Below are 20105 nucleotides of genomic sequence, written 5' to 3' on the forward strand. Positions count from 1 at the left end.
TGACGCGCGCGAAAGTGCAGGCGCGAAACGCCGCGCCGATGTTTACTCAAGCGGCTGTGTGTGTCAGGCATGGCGGATGAAGCAGAGTCACTGCCGCAGGGATGGGAGAAGCGGACGAGCCGCAGCTCCGGTAAAGCAGCAGACGCGACGAGGTGGCGGTCGTCTGCGAGAGGAAGGGAAACCCTCCCTTCACCCCCCCTCCAATGTTCGGGGAGAGCCTCGGTAGCCCTCCCTTAGCGCCTACGAGATAGATGGAGCGCGCTGGTTACAATGTCTGGCCCCACCCCCATCTGTACTGCATTGCAGCATGGTCCGTGGTGATGGTGCTGATGGCGATGTTGGTGATAGGGTTGATGTGATGGGGGTAGCTCTAAAGGTTGTGATGGTGGTGGCGATGTGATGGTTATAGTGGTGGTGTTTTTGTTGGTGGTGATATTGGTGATGGCGATGTTGGTGGTAGGGTTGATGTGATTGGGGGTAGCTCTAAAGGTTTTGGTGGTGGTGATGATGATGGTGGTGATGTGATGGTTATAGTAGTGGTGTTTTTGTTGGTGGTGATATTGGTGATGGCGATGTTGGTGGTAGGGTTGATGTGATTGGGGGTAGCTCTAAAGGTTGTTGCAGTAATGATGGTGGTTCTGGTGATGTGATGGTTATCGTGGTGGTGTTTTTGGTGATGGTGATGATGTTGGTGATGGCGGTGTTGGTGATATTGTTTATGTGATGGGGATAACTCTAAAGGTTGTTGTGGTGATGGTGATGGTACTGGTGATGATGATCGTGGTGATGTGTGATGGTGGTGGTGATGATGACGTTGGTGGTGGCGATGTTGGTGATATGGTTGTGATGGGGGTAGCTCTTAAAGGTGGTGGTGGTGATGTTGGTGAGGGGATGGTTGTTGTGGTGACGTGGGGTGATTTAGGGAATGATTATAATAGTTGTGGTAATATTGATTATTGTAATGGTTAATGTTGTGTTCATGTTGGCGTAGTTAATAGTTGTTTAGGTGTTGATGTTGGTGGTTATGTTAGTGATGGCATGATTGTTAACTTGATGGTGGGTGGGGTGGTGATTGGGATTGTTAGGATAATGATGGTGGTTGAGGTTGTGAGGGTGGTGATGGTGAATGTGGTCATGACCAGGGTCATGTTAATAGGGATTATTATTGTGGTGAAGGTGGTGATTGTGATGATGAACATGCTATGGTGGTTGTGATAATGGGAGTGGTGATGATGTAATGACGGGGGTGGTTGTGATGATGGTGATGTTTTTGTGGTTGTGGTTATGGGTGTGTATATGTGATGATGGTTGTGGTGGTGGTGATGGCAGTGGTCGTGGACTCACATCACGCTGGTTTGAGATGCATCTAGTACAGCTCACCAGGTGAGCAGCACTTCCTTAGGCCTGGACCACAGAGTGGAAAGGCAAGGGTAGTTTTCCACTCGTCGTAGAAACATGGAAACATCATCAATGGCTTGGCCAAAAAATGCAGTTCAGCACCACATAACATACATTCGATTATGGGGGAACTTTATATACTTGTTTTCATCTTGTCAACATGTGCAATATATGTGCATTGGGACATGGCTCCGGTAGGCACAGCAGAGCGTAGGCAATCCATTTTTTCAATTGCAGTGTCTGTAATTTAACCAGAGGAATTAGACCCTTTTGGGAACCATTAATATTGCCCTTTTTTGAGTGGCCCAAATCGGGCCTTTTGGAAATCTAGTGCCCATTTGGAAGCAAAATAAGTTATTGCCTTGGCATGGGCCATCTGGCATAAGACGACTCCATCTGTGTTGTGAAATGTCACCGCCGGGTCTGTTCATTGGGCGTTTCTGTGTTTGGCTTATATTTTGTCATCGGGGCGCTTAAAAGAGTCGGTCATGTTTAAGCCATCTTGCTCTTCCACACAATTTGTTTACACAGTACCTGGCATTTATGCAGGGGCCTGGATACACCAGGCAAGCTCGCCTACGACTTCAAATTTCACTGGGTTGATGCCAAATTGCAGCCTGGGAACTCTGTATGTGTTTTCACGCGGATATCCCTTGGTTGAGAAGGAGGTGATGAAACATCTCGCTGCTTGGCCATTTAATGCTCCATATTCCACACGACTGATATGTAATGAAAGTATAAATGTAATAAACGTCACTATAAAATACATTAAAGAGTGTTTAATAACCCTAATCATGGTTGTTTTTTTTTTGTAAGCGACTTTCATAATGCACAGTTCCAAAGCACGTTGACATTTGTGGGATGTGGTCAACAATGCAGTATTTTCAGGAAACCCAACACAAACATAACATTAGCAAAAACCAAATCCCACAACAGTGACGGCTAATATTGCCACCTTAAGGGAAGAATGTTTTGTTAAAGTCATTATACACCGGGGAGGTTGGCCAAGTATCATAGAGGTCCAGAACCCTGAGCTGAGATCCTGGATTCGAATCCAGACAGCCCCACCTGTGATTAAACTGGGTTCTCAATTTTAGTGAGAGTTAATGGTCCCAACCTAGTCACCAATGACTGCATTAAAGAAGATAATCCCATAGAATTAGATTCCGTACCTTAGTTGTGAATTAATTTGACTGGACTTGTGTGTATATTGTGCTCTTGTATAGTGTAACGAAACGTCTCGGAGCGTTTTATTTGCAATTTAATGTCATGTGAAGAAGTTTGTGGGACGAGTGCTGTGCCCCTCTGTTGTGTGGACTAGACGCCACTTGATGTCAGTGGTAGCTCTATGATATCCTCTTCCATGAGCTGTTCTTTAACACGTAAGGTTGCAATGCTCTGAGAGATCCGAGCGTATACAATGTCTTGTTACATGGCACCAAGAACAATCGGGATAAAATTCGGGAAAAAGATGCGTTTTTGTAAAATAAAAAAGTAGTATACCTAACCACATGCACTTTTTGTAATTTCACCTACTAAAAGTAATGACCGTAAGCGACATGGCGCATTTGCCGCTTATTGCAGAGGTTCACATTTCGAAACCAGCAGCCACCCTGATTAATACTGTGTTACATTAACCTTAAAAATTGTGTGCTCGCGTCATGGTTCAGTTTTCCCAAATTTTAAAAAAGTACCCTCTTACTCAATAGGAATCTACATACCAATAATCGCCCCATACTGCGAAAACTTGGCACGACCCTTCTGAAAAAGAGTCATTAGACTATTGAGTCTTTCCTGGGTAAACAAGCATAATAATTGATACATTGTATTAAACATAATTTTACAGCCCTTTTTGTCATTCCGCTGCCAGCTAAAGACCTCCCCATGCCACGTTGATCACAGGAATTCGACTATACTTCACCATGCTGCGTAGTGAGGAGGAGGGTAGGCCAAGAACCGGCACATATATATCATTCACCCCTCATGTTAGCTGTGGCTGGCACTCGGCTACCACTCCACACTTATTCACACCACACGCAGTCACGTTCGGCGCGTGTAATGACTCTCCGTTGTCTTACGTCTGAAGCGCGATCGGTTGACGCTTCCCGTGGCCTCTCACCGTGTGCCGCAGGCCGCGTTTACTACTTCAACCACGTGACCAACTCGAGCCAATGGGAGCGGCCGGAGGGGGGCAGCCGCGGTGACGAGCCCTCCCAGGTGCGCTGCTCTCACCTGCTGGTGAAGCACAGCGGCTCGCGGAGGCCATCCTCGTGGCGCGAGGAGCACATCACTCGCTCCAAGGATGAGGCCGTCTCCATCCTGCAGGGTGAGGGTGGCCAGGATGGCTGACGCGATGCCCTATTTCCCCTGCGAGCCTCGTCTGCGGGTTGTGTTTGTTCCCCTGTGATGGGCGTGGAGTGCCTGCCTATGGCCAACGGGCCATATATGGTCCGCAACTTCATTTAAAATACGCCGCGGTGGCGAGATGTGAACTACCCCGCCTAGTATACAGGAAGTATTCAGGTCGTGTGGATTTTTCTCCGGATCCAGTTTAGTTTTGCCACGGTGCAACTGAGTTGTGCCGAGGCCATCTCAGGTTATTTTTACGTTGCCGAAGCAGAGCCGTGCTGCTCACATCGCTCGCAATGAGCGAGTCGAGACGCGGGCGCAGTAGTTTACACGGTGACGCTGTGTCCTTTGCAGTGAACTGACGTCGCACGCAATGCGTCGTCAGATCTGCCCATGACCCTTTTTGGGTCCGAACCGCATTCGGTTTCTATCGAACCACGACAAATAGCCGCTGGAAAAAAACACCCGCACGGCCAGGGTCCTGCGCTGGGCTAGGTTGAGATCAGCTACAGTGGAAAGGGGGTGATAAGCTGCATGGCCACATGAGGCCTACCACTTAGAAAGCTGCCAGTAAACGATATTTATTAATGGAGGTATGCACCTTAATGCACTAATCAGGCAAAAGAGGGGGAATATTTAGTCGCGTGGATTTTTCTCCGGGTTCTCCAGTTCCTCCACATTTAGATGCATGCGTTTAAAGAGTATTTGGCTGCTATACATTTTACACGTGATGAGAAGCCACTTCGTTGAGCGATCATTTGTGGCCAGTTCACATCAACCTGGTAAAACATTTTTAACATCGCAACGCTGTAGTGCAGTGAGTGAGGTGTGTGTTGACGTATGCTCCACCAAAGGTATTTTAAAATCATATTTGACCCTCACAAAGCAAAATGCTACCTCACCAATGCGTTGCTCGTCTCTTTGCAGCCCCCGGGTTTTTACAACCTGGCGCGTGTCAGACAACATCGATAGATGTAAATTGTATTGGACAGAAATCTGTTCATAATCCAGTTTTCTCTATTGGACACACCTGACCTTCAGGACCAATTTGTAAAATAAGGGTTGACTAACTTTGTTCAGTGTCACAAAGTTGAAAATGTAATTTTGTTTCGCGCGCGCGCGTGCTGTTCGGGATTTCTTATAGTTAATATTGCTCTTTGGGAGGCAATATGGGATGTTTATGATGCCATTTCAACAAGAAGTACTTGTTCGTGATTAATGCCTGCAATTATGCTGGAGAAGCAGATTAATTAAAGAGACCCATTTATGTGGATATTTTTAGCTGTAGGCATTGCTCCTCATTAGCGCCCGCTTTCCAATGGTAAAGGTACATTCAGGGCACCTAACGAGGCAATGCTTCATTCGCTGGACACCACCAATCCTTTTTTAAGACACTCCACCCAATACCACCTATCCTGACACTCTCAAGCACTACCAATTTGTCACACATTGCCAGGGGTGTCAGCTGCCATGAATGCGACGGTAAATCTCTGTACGAGACCACTTGCGCTATTGGCTCATTGCGGCGTGATGAATTGGGTTTGGAATTTCGGCTTAAGGTGAATTTGGGGGGGGGGGGGGGGTTGGAAACGAAATCAAATGTAGTTGTCCTTCCCGATGGAGAAAAGGAGACATCGGTTCAGTTCTATAATTATGCACAACATTTTAACTGCAGTTACACGTGACGTGCAGAAGGGGGTGTTGCTTGCTTGAAATATTCTTGATTTTAGTCTTTTTTTTGTGAGGCCTTTGTTAAATGTAACTAGATTGTGATATTAAAACGCACACGTACAAAAGCACATTGACATTTTTTTAAACCTATTTACCGCTCATAATTACTACGGTAATGTAGTTGTTAGTGGACATGTTCATTCCTCCAGTCCTTGAGTTGTGCCTCAATGTTTTATATCGATTCAATGACATTAACTCCAAAATCACTACGAATTGCACCTATTTCCACAATGCAATTAGCGCAGGATGTGTTGCTGCTACCAATGCCACCTGGCATGTTATGTTATCTTGATACGTCGAGGGTATTCTTCTTGGTTGCGTCATTAGGTGTACTGCTGCGGTGTAATGGTCAGCACGCTGGACTTGCAATTCAGAGGTCATCAATTCAGTCGGATCACTCAGTGCGGCGTGTCAAACAATGAGGCCATTTTCTTAAATTGCCCGCTACCCCCCCTCCCCCCCGCACTGACCAGAATGGTGAAGTATGGTCAAATAACCCCTTTGATATTCGTTGGAGAGTCCTTCAATCCGGCAGTAAATTCAAAAAGGGTTGTAAACAAAAACAAAATACGCTGTGCAATAACATAACAGGTTCTCCATTAGCCATGATCTATCCACTTCTGGATTAAGGCCTCTCCACGTGTGACTGTGAGACATCCAGCACAGCATTGATAAATGTCAATTTTGGAAAGGGGAAATAGTTTGATGGGTTTTGGCGAGTTTTCATTTGGCTTTATGCACACCACATTAAATTCCATTGGCAGGTCACAAGTGGCGTGGTTAATCGTGGATACTCCCCCCTCTTCCAAGGAGTCTGGCCAGCGTAGAATAGTAGGCCAAATATCATCTAGAGCAGGGGTCGGCAACCTACGGCTCCGGAGCCGCATGCGGCTCTTTACGGGCTGCTTCTTGACGATGAATACGTATGTACTCAGATGCATTGCGGCTCTTGAAATACTGAATTTTGTACCGAATTGGAAAGAAATGGCTCTTCTTGTTATTTTGGTTGCCGACCCCTGATCTAGAGGGACTGCCCGGAGTTCCCTCTAGCGGAGGCCCTTCCGGTAGTAGTGGCATGAGCAAGCAATTGCAGGACTGCACCTTTACCATTCACCTCAGAGATGTGAATCGTCTTTTTCCCCCCACCAACGCCGCTCGTGCTGCGTCGTCGGACAGAATACATCCGGCAAATCCGGTCCGGAGAAGTGCCATTCGAGGAACTCGCCTCCAAGTACAGCGACTGCAGCTCGGCCAAGAAAGGGGGAGACTTGGGATTCTTCAGCAGAGGTGAGTGGCGGCAGCACGGAGTTGGTGGCGGTTTCATGTGCACTGGACGTCAGTGAAGAAGAGCTTCATAGCTCATCGGATTCCTCCGGTATAAATACATGTTCAGATTCTGACACGCTCGCCGCGTGCAAACTCACTAACCGAAACATCAAGCGGCCAGCATCAGATTAGAACAAAGTTGTAACAGAGAAGAGTTATTAATACGTTTCTTATATTAAGCAATGTTATAAGAGCTTGGGGAAAAGAGACGATGGGAGGGAATTCAAAAGTGGTGAAGTGCGAGGGAAGAAACAGAAAATAGAAGCGTTTTGAAAATGAAAAATGTAATGCCCAGTGATCGAGACTATCATCCCAGTACACTTGAGAACACAGTTTAATCACGGGCAGCTGAAACTAATATTCGAACCCTGGGTCTCGGCGTGTCGGCTCAATGCGCCGTAGCTCTCCATGCCATGCGGTGGTTGAGCACAGTACGGGTGAGATGACGCAGTCGGTCTGGCAGGCGTGTCCTAAACGCGGGTGGAGGGGTCAACGAGCGGCGTTGATGGGAACGGTGGCCATGGTGGTACGGATAGAGGAGTGATGGGGCAAGGAGGCCATGCGTGCTGGCGTCACAGTCAAAAACTTTGAAGTTTCGCAAGTATCCCCAAGTTACCGAATTTGCCTGAATTGGGTAAAACCACGTAAAAACATCGCCCCCTACCGGCAGACTTTTACCCGTCGATACATCGTGCCTTAGAGATGGCCGCGCACTGTAAGTAAATGCAACTATTTTACTATTTCTATTTTACCAGGTAAGGCCAACTGAGCTATGTAGCTCTTTTTCAGAAGCCATCTGCCCACAAATGATAGCTCAACGAAGTGGCTTATCATGTGGACAATTATAGCAGCCAAATACTCTAAAAGAATGGGGCGAATATCATATTCACGAATTGTAATCAATAGTATACATGTACGGCCGATTTGCCAATCCACTGCTGGATCAGTGCCTCCTCGCACCATGCAAGGCATCAAGGTTAGTTGACCATACATCATCACGCTTGTCAGTGGGGGTTTGGCGAAAGCAAGTAGCGTATAAGTTGGAGCATAGCACGGTACAACATCGGATGTTGCTGCACTGCTGTCTGCTGACAAGGGAGCCTCGCAGCATGCTGTGACACCTAATTTCGTACATGGGGGTCGACCATCGGAATGCTATCCAGGCTCAAACCTGCTTCGCTTCTGAGATCTGATGAGATTTTGTACTTTCCATGCCATCCGGTAATGGGCTCAATTTACATAATGGCACGGCACAAACGTGCACAGTTAGCGTCAAACACAAGGACATCTCGAACCGCGTAGGTCAGCAGCTGCACTGCAGCCATTTGTTTAAGTCTGATTGTATTACATTTTTGGCTTTTTCATATATTTAAAAAAAAAATCAATTGTGCCGGTTTGATTTCTTGCCCATAGCATGTCCTTGACATATATCTTCTAAGTGAGTTTTTCAATGTTTGAAAATGTAGAATATACGTTCCCATAAATGTTTTCTTGTAGAACTGCGAGAAGGAGATCAATTGTGCTGTCATGTTGTGGATGAGGAAGTGCTTGCTGGCAAAACGCTGGGGCCTGCCCACGTGCCTCTGGTTCTGCCTTCAGTTGAGACATAAATCTTGCGCTCAAAACCACGGACAGTAGCATTCTACAAGGGTACCAACCTCAATATCGCTACGAAGGCCAGAGGCACCTTAGCGCAGAGTCTAACTTTGAGACGCACTTTAGTAGCTCAAGCGTTGGCCCGTCAAAATAAACACCGACGGATTTCATTCAGACGCTAGTTGGGAACAGAAACATTTTAATTTTACGGATATAGTCCCCATAGCTCATACATGGCAACTGCTTAAATCTTTATTGTGAAGGTTAACAGGGTGATGAGTGTTAGTCGTATGTCAATAGTACTCTTAGTTTTTTCAGTAAAGTCACGTAGGTAAATTTTTTTTATTAAAAATTAATAAAAATAAAATAATAAAAACCACAACGTTTCGGAGGCAACACAAGTCTCCGTCATCAGGTGGGACCGTCACAGCCAGATTTGCTGCATCACTTGATACAGGTGGGACCGTCACAGCCAGATTTGCTGTATCACTTGATACAGCAAATCTGGCTGTGATGGTCCCACCTGATGACTGGAGGCTTGTGTTGCCTCCGAAACGTCGTGATTTTTATTATTTTATTTTTATTAATTTTACCTAAAAAACTAATAGTATGAATCCTTGCAGTCACGAAAGCTTCAAATCTAGAAGTATGTCAATAGTGCCAGAAAGTGATGACGTCATCACCATTAACGTCGGCTATGATCTACCCACTGCTGAAAGAAGGCCTCCCCAAGCCATTGCCATCCCTCACAGCCTGGCGATGTCGCGCTTGCACGTGAGCCCATTGAATTCCTTTCATTTCCACTGGGGGATTGTCAATGATGGCGACAACTTAGGGAGGTCTTAATCCAGCGGTGGATTGATGGCAGCTGACAATGACGATCTCCCACTGTGGACGTACTCTCCGACGTGAGTCTTGACCTTCTTGGTTCTTTCGGTAAAGTCCTTCTACGTGACTTTACCGAAAGAACCAAGAAGATGAATCCCTGCAGTCACGAAAGCCTTAAATCGAAAAGTGAGTCTTGACCACTGCCCCATCATCCCTTCAGGCGACTCGTCATGTCCAAGTCTCCCCCCCAGCGGGTAGATCTTTGCATCGTGCAGTTAGTTGGAAAACGTTGCCATTAAAAAACTAAACGGTGTTTCGTTGAAAAGGTTATTTTTTTTGTCATTTCCCAATGCAGGCAATGTTTCTAGAGATGTAAATGTGTTCTGACTCCTGTAGTCCGCAGCAACTTTCAACGCTTCCGAGTGATTAGCAGCGTGTCAGCTCGCATTTGCTGATTTCAGCCTTTTGTTTTGTTTAATACAAAAAGACGACTCTTTTGATTGGCAAAGAGGCAATTTCGCAACACTTATTTAATGCACGAGCTCCAACTAAATTCAATAAATATTTATGTTGTTTACTGCAGGGTCAATTGGAGGCTTTAAAACGTGTGCAATGCTTTATTTAAAGCAATGGTTCGTCGTTTGGAATCTACTGTAAGGTATCAAGTTCTTATATTAATGATTTATGAATGCGGGGATAGGACTGGAGTGGTGGCGCAGTGGTTAGTGCATTAACCAGTGTCCTGAGTTTTGATTCGCAGCCACCACTTGCTTACACAATGTGTGACTGATATCTGAACTGGCCCTAGGCCACGGCTACCTACAACCCCCTTCGAGCAGACCGGCGTGCTAAAGTGTTGCTATCATGCTTGAGAAGGAACTCTACTCGCTGAGCAATTGGTCCTATATCGCTTTGTATGCGTGTACTCCTGTTGGACTTGTTTAGCACCGTCCGTAGCCCACCGTGCTAATCGGCGGTGGAGCAGGACCCTCCAAAGGATATTGTCTTGTGACTCGGCGAAGGCTTTCGCATTACAGCAGTCGCTACGCGGGCAGTGCCCCCATTCTCTTTACGAAACATTGGATGGGAATACTTTCCACCTTGGATCATTTCCATTTTTCGCACTGGGGGGGGGGGGGGGGGGAAGTGTGTTCTTCAGCAAATCATCGGAATTTACTGCTCCAAAGAGCGCACGGTGTGTGTTAAGGTGTGAAAACAAATAGATCAGCAGACGAATAGGCGAAGCAAAATTTATAGCTTAGGGAGCACAGTAATATCAATGCATTCTCCAGTTCAAATAACCCAGCAATTGCATTTAAAATAGGCAATTTGTTTAATAATCCTAGCCCCCAGCAATCGCGTTTCCTCCTATTCATTCCTTTGTAATTTATGTTATTTCATTTCATATTCTCTCATTAAAATTATATTGACCTTTACAAGTACTCGCCCTCATAGGTAGGTATGTACGTTCTGGGTATTTTATCTTCTAGGTGTGTGTTTGTGCGTTCGTCAATTGGCGGATACGTGTCTTTGGGCAGGGTACACGTGTACTGTACAGCCTGTCACCGACCAGTCATTAATAATGCAGAACCATTAAGATGTAGACACATTATCTCGTACCTCTTCACATCCGCCCCAGACATGCTGCTGCGGTCTTTCGTTACCGACCGTGTAAACCTGCAACTTGAAACGGGCAAAATGGGTTCACATCAAGTCGCGGTGGGATTGTGCTATATTCGTGACGTGTGTGGGGGTACGCGGACAAAGGATTTGTCCCAGACCTCCCCCCCCCCCCCACAGGGGGCTAACTTGGATGGGTCCGGTTGCCACAGATATATCGGCGCAATTTGAATGAACCAATGGCAGACGGTGTCTCTTGGTCGTGCCGTCATCCTTATAACCCATGGATGTAATAAGGTGTTCTTTGATTCGCTCGATAGACCCTCAGCTTTTGGTCTGAGAGAGCAGAACAAGGGGATACATTCTAGGGCTGTAACTGGACAGGCAAATGCATTAGAAATAGGTTTTGACCGCAGGGTACAGCTAAAATGTCCTCATTCATTGTAGGGTCGCCAACTGTTCCGGTTTTCCCAGGACATGCTCCTTTTAAAGTTTTCTGTCCTGGGAAACGTGCAAGTCTTCCTGGGTCATCGGGACCTCGTCAAATGTGGGAAAATGCACCGATCAAAACAATGCATTGACATTTTCACTTTTCCTCTCTTCCGCTCAGTAAGATATTGTCCCCATGATTCATCTGAGTTTTTTTGGACCTTGGTCTTTGTCAATTATGCTTTACAAACTCCAAAACGGTAAGTGTTGCGCACGATAATTGCTTACATTTATTGGCCAATAAGCTTTCTTCTCCTAGGAGCCAGCCAGGTGGTTCGGCACGAAAGCGAGCGGTTCGCAATCGGAAGGTCACAACTCCTGTCGGAGTTTACTCGGCACACCATTCCTTGCTGTGTTGATAAAAAAAAAAACATGTACCACAATGGGGGGGAAGGAAGTCAACAGTGGTTGTCTTATCGATCGTCTCAGGCCCCATCATAGGAATGTGGAATTTCCACCATGGGATCAGAGCAATAAAGAGGGGATGAGCATTGCCGCAATGTTTCTTGGTCAATCTTGCAAATGAGACTTATCCTGGTCTCTTTGAATTCTCACCTTTTTGAACAAAATAGACTTGGAACTCATTTTAGCAGCTGTGACTTAAATCCAGGAAAGGTCCGCCTATTTGGTGAAATGTTTTGCAAATTGGAAATATTCGTGCTTGTACGGTTGGCCTCTGTCCATGCAGTTGAAGAATGCGGCCACAACCGTGAATCTGTCCTGGCAGCTGGTGGAGTTTATTACGGAGTTTTTGTTGTAATTTGTACGTTTCTAAATGGAAGCACGGAGTACTGAGATGAATTCCGCTACTTTATACTTTGCGGTGGGAAACTGTGCTTAATAAAACTTCAGGTTTTTTTGTAATCATTTTATATTGTTACGAACTTTGCCACCGGCAAAATGCTGCTGTACAAGTGCTGCCTCTTGCTTGTACATCTTCATTCATCACTTTGTGCGGCAGTTGAGTTTCCACGTTGCGTGTACGCACGCGTTAATGTGGTTTGAGTAATATATTTTCGGTGGTCATTTATCTTCCGCATCATCATCATCAGCAGCCGCGATCAATCCACAGATGTTAAAGGCCTCCCCCAAGTCTTCGCCATCCTTCATTGTCCCTCATTACAACAGTTCATCCGGCACCAGCACGCAGACTTATCTCGATGCTCCATCTCCGTGGTCGACGTCCTCTTGCGCGCACTTTGCCTCCTTTGGCTGCCCTCTCGGTAGTTATTCTCGCCCACCGGCCATCGTCCTCTTTGTCAGCATGGCAAAGTGCAGCTTTGCTGTTGGGCTTTTAAGACGTTTGTCACGATGATTGGTCCCACAGTAGTGGCTCCACAGCGTTGCCGTCCACTGCGTGAATCTGTCGTTGCAATTCAACGCTTTCGCGACCAAAATATTTATAATAAGAGTTCCTTTGGGTTAAAGCGCGTGAATGCAACTGTGTCGTTAACCCACCACCTGGCACAGACAATTAGTAAGGTTTGTCATGTCAACAAAACGTTACTACTTCAGCATGCCAGTGTGTTGGACAGTAAACCCACAACATTTCAAATTTGAGTACCCTGATGTTTAGCTGCCGTTGCAGTTAAAATTTCAATTGCGATTTTATACAGCGTCTAAATGCAAACGCATCTTAATTTGCCGAACAAACACAGAGGGACATGGGCTTCCTATGGAAAAGGTGCGTCCTTATATATTTATTCTGTATGGTGAAAGACTGTCGTGGGCAGGAGAAGAGACAAAAAGGTTTTGAGGCCTGGATTCGAACGTAGATGAGGCAACCACAGCACGGACGGCCGGGGGAACCAGCCCGTACACGCAGCAGAGGAGAAGGAGCGACCTCCCAGTTCGCATAACTTCATGCAATACACAGTGACCGCCCTCTGCCAGTCCGGTAATTACTCAACTGAACGAGCCATTTGTGAAATGCGTTGCGCTAACCTAAAAGACCGCAGCGGCGGTGCACATATTAAATTTATGAAATTATAGTTTTCTGGCACAGGTATATTTAATTATTTCTATGCAACTTAACTTTTGTTGTGAGTGCCTTATGCTGCAGAATTAAAGTCGGTGCTTTAATACCCTCAAGACGTCTGTCCTGGCAGAGAATGCTTATTAAGCGGTTGTGAAATTTTGTCATAAATTACTATGCATTAGATATCACTGCATTTAATTACATTCACAGCGCTTGATCAATCCGCTGCCTAGACTTATCCCCACGTCCTGTCAATTGTTGGAGCACCAACGTTTCGGGAAAACAGCCCTGTTTCCGCCATTAACATGGCAGCTAAACTAAAGTCACTCTTTTTTATTTCACCAGGTAAGGCCAATTGAGCGGTCTAGTTCTTTTTTTGGGAGCGACCTTGCCACACGTGACAGCTCAACTAAGTGACCTATCACGTGGACATTTACAGCAGCTAAATACTCTGAACTGTTAAGTCTTCCTTACAATAATATCCCGAAGCAGACGATAAGTGCTGGATGCAACCACATTTGCAAATGATTACAGCCAATTCCCACCATAGCCTCGTTAGAACTGAACGGTGTACTTGCTACACTCGGAGCAGATGACACCCTCCACGCTTTGTCTGTTAGAAATGGCTCATTGTCAGGACATGCTCAGAATGTCTGCAGGTGAGTGAGTGGTGCCCTAAAGACACTTGCAAGCGCTCCATTATTGTCGCAGGAAAACAATTGACTCTCTTGTGAGTGGCGGTGGAGAGAGCCAAGTGCATTGCTGTGTCTGTGCAGAGCTGCGGTGCACGCTCATATAGCTGGGTAAAATGTAAAATGCACCGTGGCAGCGTTGTCTGCGAAGCAAAGGGCAAGCTGAGAGATTGTTTTTCAAGGCGTGCCGTGACATTGGTTTTTTTTTAGTCTACGTCTATAGAGAGATTGAACTGGCTTTGAGAACCTGGCAGGATTAATTGAAATTAAGTGATGGTTCTCTGCATGTTTCCCTAAGAGGAGGATTTGTGTTTGTGGTCAGAAATAAATCGAATTTCAGGACATTTTTTTGAAACTAATCTCGTTTGGCCATCAAGCTAAGCCTGTCTCGGCCTAGGAATTGCACCAAACTGCAAAAATGTGAATGCGAGGGTGGGTATTGCATTTGCCAGGAGCTTGACAAATGGACATTGGCTTCGGACCTATGTGAAATAGATCTACGTGTTTGGTAAACAAACGGATTCTCCCGGAGAGCACCATTCGTTTTTCCCCACCCCTGTTGTGCTACCTGCTCTTGCCGAGATGGCTATAAAGGCCATGCGCCGACGTGCTTTGTCATCTTGAAGATGGATGCCCGCTCTTATTTATGGCTCCGGTAACGCGTTGTTTGGAAAATGTACGGCCGAAGTTTTTGGCGGCACGGGCTGTTACCCAGCTACGTGCAACTTTGCTCCGTTACTTGTTGGGAACCGCGATGACGGGAAGGGGCTTGGCAGCGGTGATCGATGTGACGAGCCCGAAATAGTCACCCGATTTTGCGACCATTTCGGCGATCCCATTCCCACGTTTCGCGAAACGTGCAAATTATTGTCGACAGCGCGGCACTGTTGCTCTTCACGCAGCGGCGGGCTTTCCGGCCGGCCTTGTGGGAAGAGCTGTCAGATGAAACGCGCGCCTTCAGTGTCGCTTACTTCGGTGCGGGGTCACCGAAGCCCATCGCCATGAATAATTTATGATGGACATGTCTGCCCTAATGCCCTGAAAAGGATGTGGCACGTGTTATTAAGCAGTCCAGAGATTCCGCTGTGTGCGCCCACGGCTGTGAATGTCAACAACCGTGGATGTTAAATGTACTTTAGTCAACTAGTTATCGGGATAATTAGCGTATTGTTATTTGAATGGTTCTTCTTCTGGGTTTTTTTTTATTTGCCAATGTTTACGTATAAAAATGTAACAATTGCGAGCATGCATCGTCACTGGTGCACAAGCACAAATAGCATATACTCCATACATTTCTCAGTAACACAGGGCTCAAGGTGAAAAATTTCTATATAATAGAAGGGCCACTGCTCAAAACGTCACCTATTTTATATTTCTTCTGTTCCTTTTCAAAGTCAACGCGATCTCCTGCTCAAACGAGCCCGAGCCGGTGGTGGAAATTCCAAAGTGAGCCGATTGGCGGGGACAAGTCTGTCCTCAAGACTAACCGCTGTTGACTTGGTGCATGACAAATGGTCCTTATTTTACGAAGTCCAGAGGGATCGTGTTTCTGAATCAAAAGCCCCAGACAAGATGTGAACTCGCAACCTTTCTATTGCGCGCCCGGCTCACTCTCCCGCCGAGCCACCACGCCGGTTATCCGGGCACTGTTATTGACAAATGTGTTTCATTTTTTTTTCTCACGTATATATGTATAACGAGCCCATGAAAGTTATTTTTCGGACATCAAGATGATTTACACAGCTGTGTTTCAAACATTTTAACCCCCCTTCTCCCCCCCCCCCAAAAAAAAACTAGCTTGCATCATACCCCACGACCAATTTCAAGGAATATTACTTTGGAAACAAGCCACTAACCCACGGTGAGCTTTTTAACTGAGCTTACTACAGAGAGGTAAATGGATTGGAGGAACATTCTGTATCCAATTATTTTAAGCACCTGGATGAGTGCAGGCCCGAGACATAAATGCATGGCTCGGCTGACTCAGACGCTGCCGCTTTCCCCTCCTGCCCAGCGACCACTTTTCGCGCCTTCAGTGCGCTTAATAATTTTATACCAGTTGCACAGTTTGGAAACGCACCAATGGGCCTACATCACTGGACCTGTCTTCTTTTTCAAAGTGTGTAGGACCGTATAGCCTCACTTGCTCACTTGGCATTTCAGCTTTGAGACTCAAATATGACAAGGTTATTTTTCATTTTTTCGGGTGTGAAATGGGATTGTAGTGACAGATCGGAGGAGGAGAGAGGGAGTGAGGACTTTGGGGGGTGGGTGGTAGGGCAGGCGGGGGCTGGTGGGCAAAGTAATTTTAACAGCCCCAGTCAAAGCTCTACACCAGCTGTCCGTATGTGTCCGTGCTGCAGTGTGGCGTCTGCGGGGGTGAGAGTTTCACACAAATGTGACGAAGGTTGAATTTTAGATAGGGCAGTATTTATTTTATGCAATGTACATCTTGCCCTTTACAGCACAGCAAGGGTTTTAAATCTGTCCATAAATAAATAAGTGTCCTTTTGTTCATAGAACGTGTTTGCGTGTGCTGTGTTTGCGTGTGCTGTGTTTGCGTGTGCTGTGTTTGCGGGTGCTGTGTATGCGTGTGCTGTGTTTGCGTGTGCTGTGTTTGCGTGTGCTGTGTTTGCGGGTGCTGTGTATGCGTGTGCTGTGTTTGCGTGTGCTGTGTTTGCGGGTGCTGTGTATGCGGGTGCTGTGTATGCGTGTGCTGTGTTTGCGTGTGCTGTGTTTGCGTGTGCTGTGTTTGCGTGTGCTGTGTTTGCGTGTGCTGTGTTTGCGGGTGCTGTGTATGCGGGTGCTGTGTATGCGTGTGCTGTGTTTGCGTGTGCTGTGTTTGCGTGTGCTGTGTTTGCGTGTGCTGTGTTTGCGTGTGCTGTGTTTGCGGGTGCTGTGTATGCGTGTGCTGTGTTTGCGTGTGCTGTGTTTGCGTGTGCTGTGTTTGCGTGTGCTGTGTTTGCGTGTGCTGTGTTTGCGTGTGCTGTGTTTGCGTGTGCTGTGTATGCGTGTGCTGTGTTTGCGTGTGCTGTGTTTGCGTGTGCTGTGTTTGCGTGTGCTGTGTTTGCGTGTGCTGTGTATGCGTGTGCTGTGTTTGCGTGTGCTGTGTTTGCGTGTGCTGTGTTTGCGTGTGCTGTGTTTGCGTGTGCTGTGTTTGCGTGTGCTGTGTTTGCGTGTGCTGTGTTTGCGTGTGCGCTGCGAGCCCAACAACCTGAGTCCGATTCACGCTCACGGTCCACACCATTGACGATTATCTGAACCAGTCCTGGGCCTCCCCTAGGTTGACACAGCCTCGAATGAGCACCTGGTGTGACATATAAACTTCACCACTCGGGAGACAAAGGCAGCCAAGCGTGGTTCTGGCGGGGGGGTGGGTGTACTTGCCCAACAGTCTGTTCAAGGCTATACGGGGGATCTTTGTGCTTGCGGGTGGTGGTGTGGTCAGTGCATTGCGCTACGATTTCGATTCCCGGTCACGGCTCACGTCAGTAGTGATTTCTCTGAACTGGTTCTGGGACCTTCCTCTACATCGAGTCTGTTAAATGAGTACCCGGTGTGGTGTGTGAACATCAGCAGCGGGATCTTGCCCCAACAGCCTTACTGTGCCGCCTGGTGAACGTGGGAGTGTGTGCCTGCAGCGTGGCTCTGATCTATTGGGACATCTGCGCAAAAGAGCTTCATAGCTCATCGGATTCCTCCAGTATGAATAAATTTTTTTATTCTGTCTCGCAGCTGTTGGAAAATGGACAACCGTCGATGACTGATCCACCCCTTTGTTCCTTCCGCCCCTTTCCTCTTCCACCAGGCCAAATGCAGAAGCCGTTTGAAGATGCGTCGTACGCCATGACAGTGGGGGAGATGAGCGGACCGGTCTTCACCGAATCCGGCGTCCACATCATCCAGCGCACGGGTTGACCGCGTCAATGACCAGGGGGCAGGTGTCTTGACTCTCGGGTTAAAATAAATAACACATCAGCTTCGTTATAATAATAACAACAACTGCCACCACCTCCACCACCGTGTTACGTGGCACGTCGTCAGTATGCTACCACTGCTTTTACATTTCAGCAAAGCGTTTGTAGTCTCGGTTTACAATACATTTTTTAAATTTTCTTTTATGTTTTACTTTTTTGTGACCGTCATTGCATGCGTTTTATTTTTTTAGCTCCCAATCTAAAAATAAGTAAAAGCAGGAAGTAGCGTTTTAGATACCCGTGCCAAAAGAGAGTCATCAGGACACTTGTTCATCTTAATTTCTTATTTTTTTACGTACATTTTTTTTTAGCGCCGCTAGTCTTAAGCAGCGGCAGCAGCAGCAGCAGCGTGCGCGCCAAAGAATTGAATGAACCACATCGGGGCCACCGTGTTTAAAGCGATGAGCGGCAGCTGGCATAACGCCGCGGCAATCATTTATATCATCCCTACCCGCCCTGCTGGCAAAAAAGAAAGCATCCCGAGATGATTTTCGCGCAACGAAAGCAGGGTCACCTCACGCGCTCGCTGTCATGCTCTTCAACGGCTTTTGTTTTGAACTGCTGCTACCCTCGCGCTATTAATGTTCAATACCATTAGGCGGCTGTTCTCTTCTAAAAAACTGAAATAGTCGTAATAATGTGTTTTTTTTAGGATTACTGTTATTATTATTGTTTCGCTGCCGTAGTTGTTTTGCACTCGCCCCCCCCCCGCCCCCCCCCAAAAAAAACCAACGCGTCGTGCTGTGGCTTGGCTTAGCGGCAGAGCAAAGATGGCAACGAAAAACCAACCGTGAAACGGGTGCTGTTGTATTTTGGTGACGCAGGCGCGTTTTTTGTTTGTTTGTATTATCCACCACCCCGTAACGCTACCCTTCACGTGCTCACGCTGTTTGCTCTCGACGACTTCACAATAAAAGTCCAGAAAATTGTGGAATAACGGAGGCAGCGCTCTGGTCTTTGCTGCCGCAATTTGCATCTTGGGTTGCGGCTGCAAACTTTACAAAGAGCGAGATTTATTTCGAACCGGTTTAAACCCCCTCACCCCCCCAAGATTCATTAATCTGACCGAAATGCAAGATTTCAACAGGGTGGATGGAGAGGGGGAAAAAAATCCATTATTGTGCTTTGTGAAACATAACAAATGTATTGATGGTAAGATTTATTTTTTCTCTTTCTCTCCCTCTCTCCGCGGTGTGGTTGTGCTGGTTAAGGCTGCAGCTGCCTTCGTCTCTTTACTGTCAAATAAAAGCAAAGAGATTTACGCTGTAGCCGTATTGATGCACGGTAGTAAAGACGCACCGAGTTTTTTTTTTCATTCGTTTGCTGGTTTACGCAGTTCCCAATTTTTGAATGCACGGCGCTCAGTGCATGCATAATGTTATCGCCAGTTCGACTTGTATCCCTCTTAGAAATCAAACGCGCATTGTTTAGTGTGACGAGTGCAGTGGCATAGGCAAAACAGCGGCCCGTGGGCCAGTCCCAAGTTGAATGAAATATAAGCAAGACTACAATGATATATAATTTTTCCAATATTGTATTGTAACATTAAATGTGATGGACATTGTTTGCGATGCTGTGTGTTCTTTCCTTTGTACGGGAATGTCATCGTGATTATATCTAACCCATTTATTGTGGGTGCAATAAAGAACATTGCTTGGGGCTTATGAATCATGTTGCTCTTAATTATTTGATGAGCTATTATATATGCCAAGAATATGTGCGAGCATTGCCCTTTTGGCAGATGTTTTCTGCGAACGCCCGTCGAGTTGTATGATTCACAAATAGCGGAGGCCGTGTTATAATTATCGTTTTTTTTTTTATTGTGCTATTAACTCCCAAGCAAATAAACTCAATTTCATTATAGCCTTTAGCGTGTAATGTAATGTGCGAACAATGGGGTTAACGTCAAGTAATACCGTTAACCGGCACATAATGGGTGCCTGACTGCACGTGATGGAATTGCAATGCAGGTTACCCAAGTGGCCCTGAGGGTGCCCCATGTGGTCGGGTCTTCTGTAGCCAAGCAGGGTTGAGCCTGGTCAGTGCGTGGATGAGCGGCCATCGGTCCATAACCAGGTGTTGTAGGCAAACGGCTGCGCAGGCTGTGCCTGGCAATGGCAG

At 46.6% G+C, this 20105-nt stretch overlaps 1 protein-coding gene across 1 annotated transcript; it reads left to right on the forward strand.

The window, feature by feature from the left end:
• Nucleotides 1–40: 40 nt before the first annotated feature.
• PIN1 (peptidylprolyl cis/trans isomerase, NIMA-interacting 1) lies at nt 41–19643 on the forward strand. The gene is made up of 4 exons (XM_061550440.1): nt 41–130; nt 3530–3724; nt 6655–6765; nt 17816–19643. Exons 1-4 carry the CDS (start codon nt 70–72, stop codon nt 17923–17925), a joined length of 477 nt encoding a protein of 158 aa, XP_061406424.1. The 5' UTR covers nt 41–69; the 3' UTR covers nt 17926–19643.
• Nucleotides 19644–20105: the final 462 nt, after the last annotated feature.

Source organism: Lethenteron reissneri, chromosome 12 (assembly GCF_015708825.2).
Source record: "Lethenteron reissneri isolate LAM-NWPU_2019-01 chromosome 12, ASM1570882v1, whole genome shotgun sequence".
NCBI lineage: Eukaryota > Metazoa > Chordata > Hyperoartia > Petromyzontiformes > Petromyzontidae > Lethenteron > Lethenteron reissneri.

What these genes read in the sequence shown, in the direction of transcription:
- PIN1 (XM_061550440.1), top strand. Translation starts at nt 70, where the DNA reads ATGGCGGATGAAGCAGAGTCACTGCCGCAGGGATGGGAGAAGCGGACG. An exon ending in GGCCGTCTCCATCCTGCAGG is followed by an intron (nt 3,725 to 6,654) that starts GTGAGGGTGGCC and finishes GTCGTCGGACAG; the next exon opens with AATACATCCGGCAAATCCGG. An exon ending in CTTGGGATTCTTCAGCAGAG is followed by an intron (nt 6,766 to 17,815) that starts GTGAGTGGCGGC and finishes CTCTTCCACCAG; the next exon opens with GCCAAATGCAGAAGCCGTTT.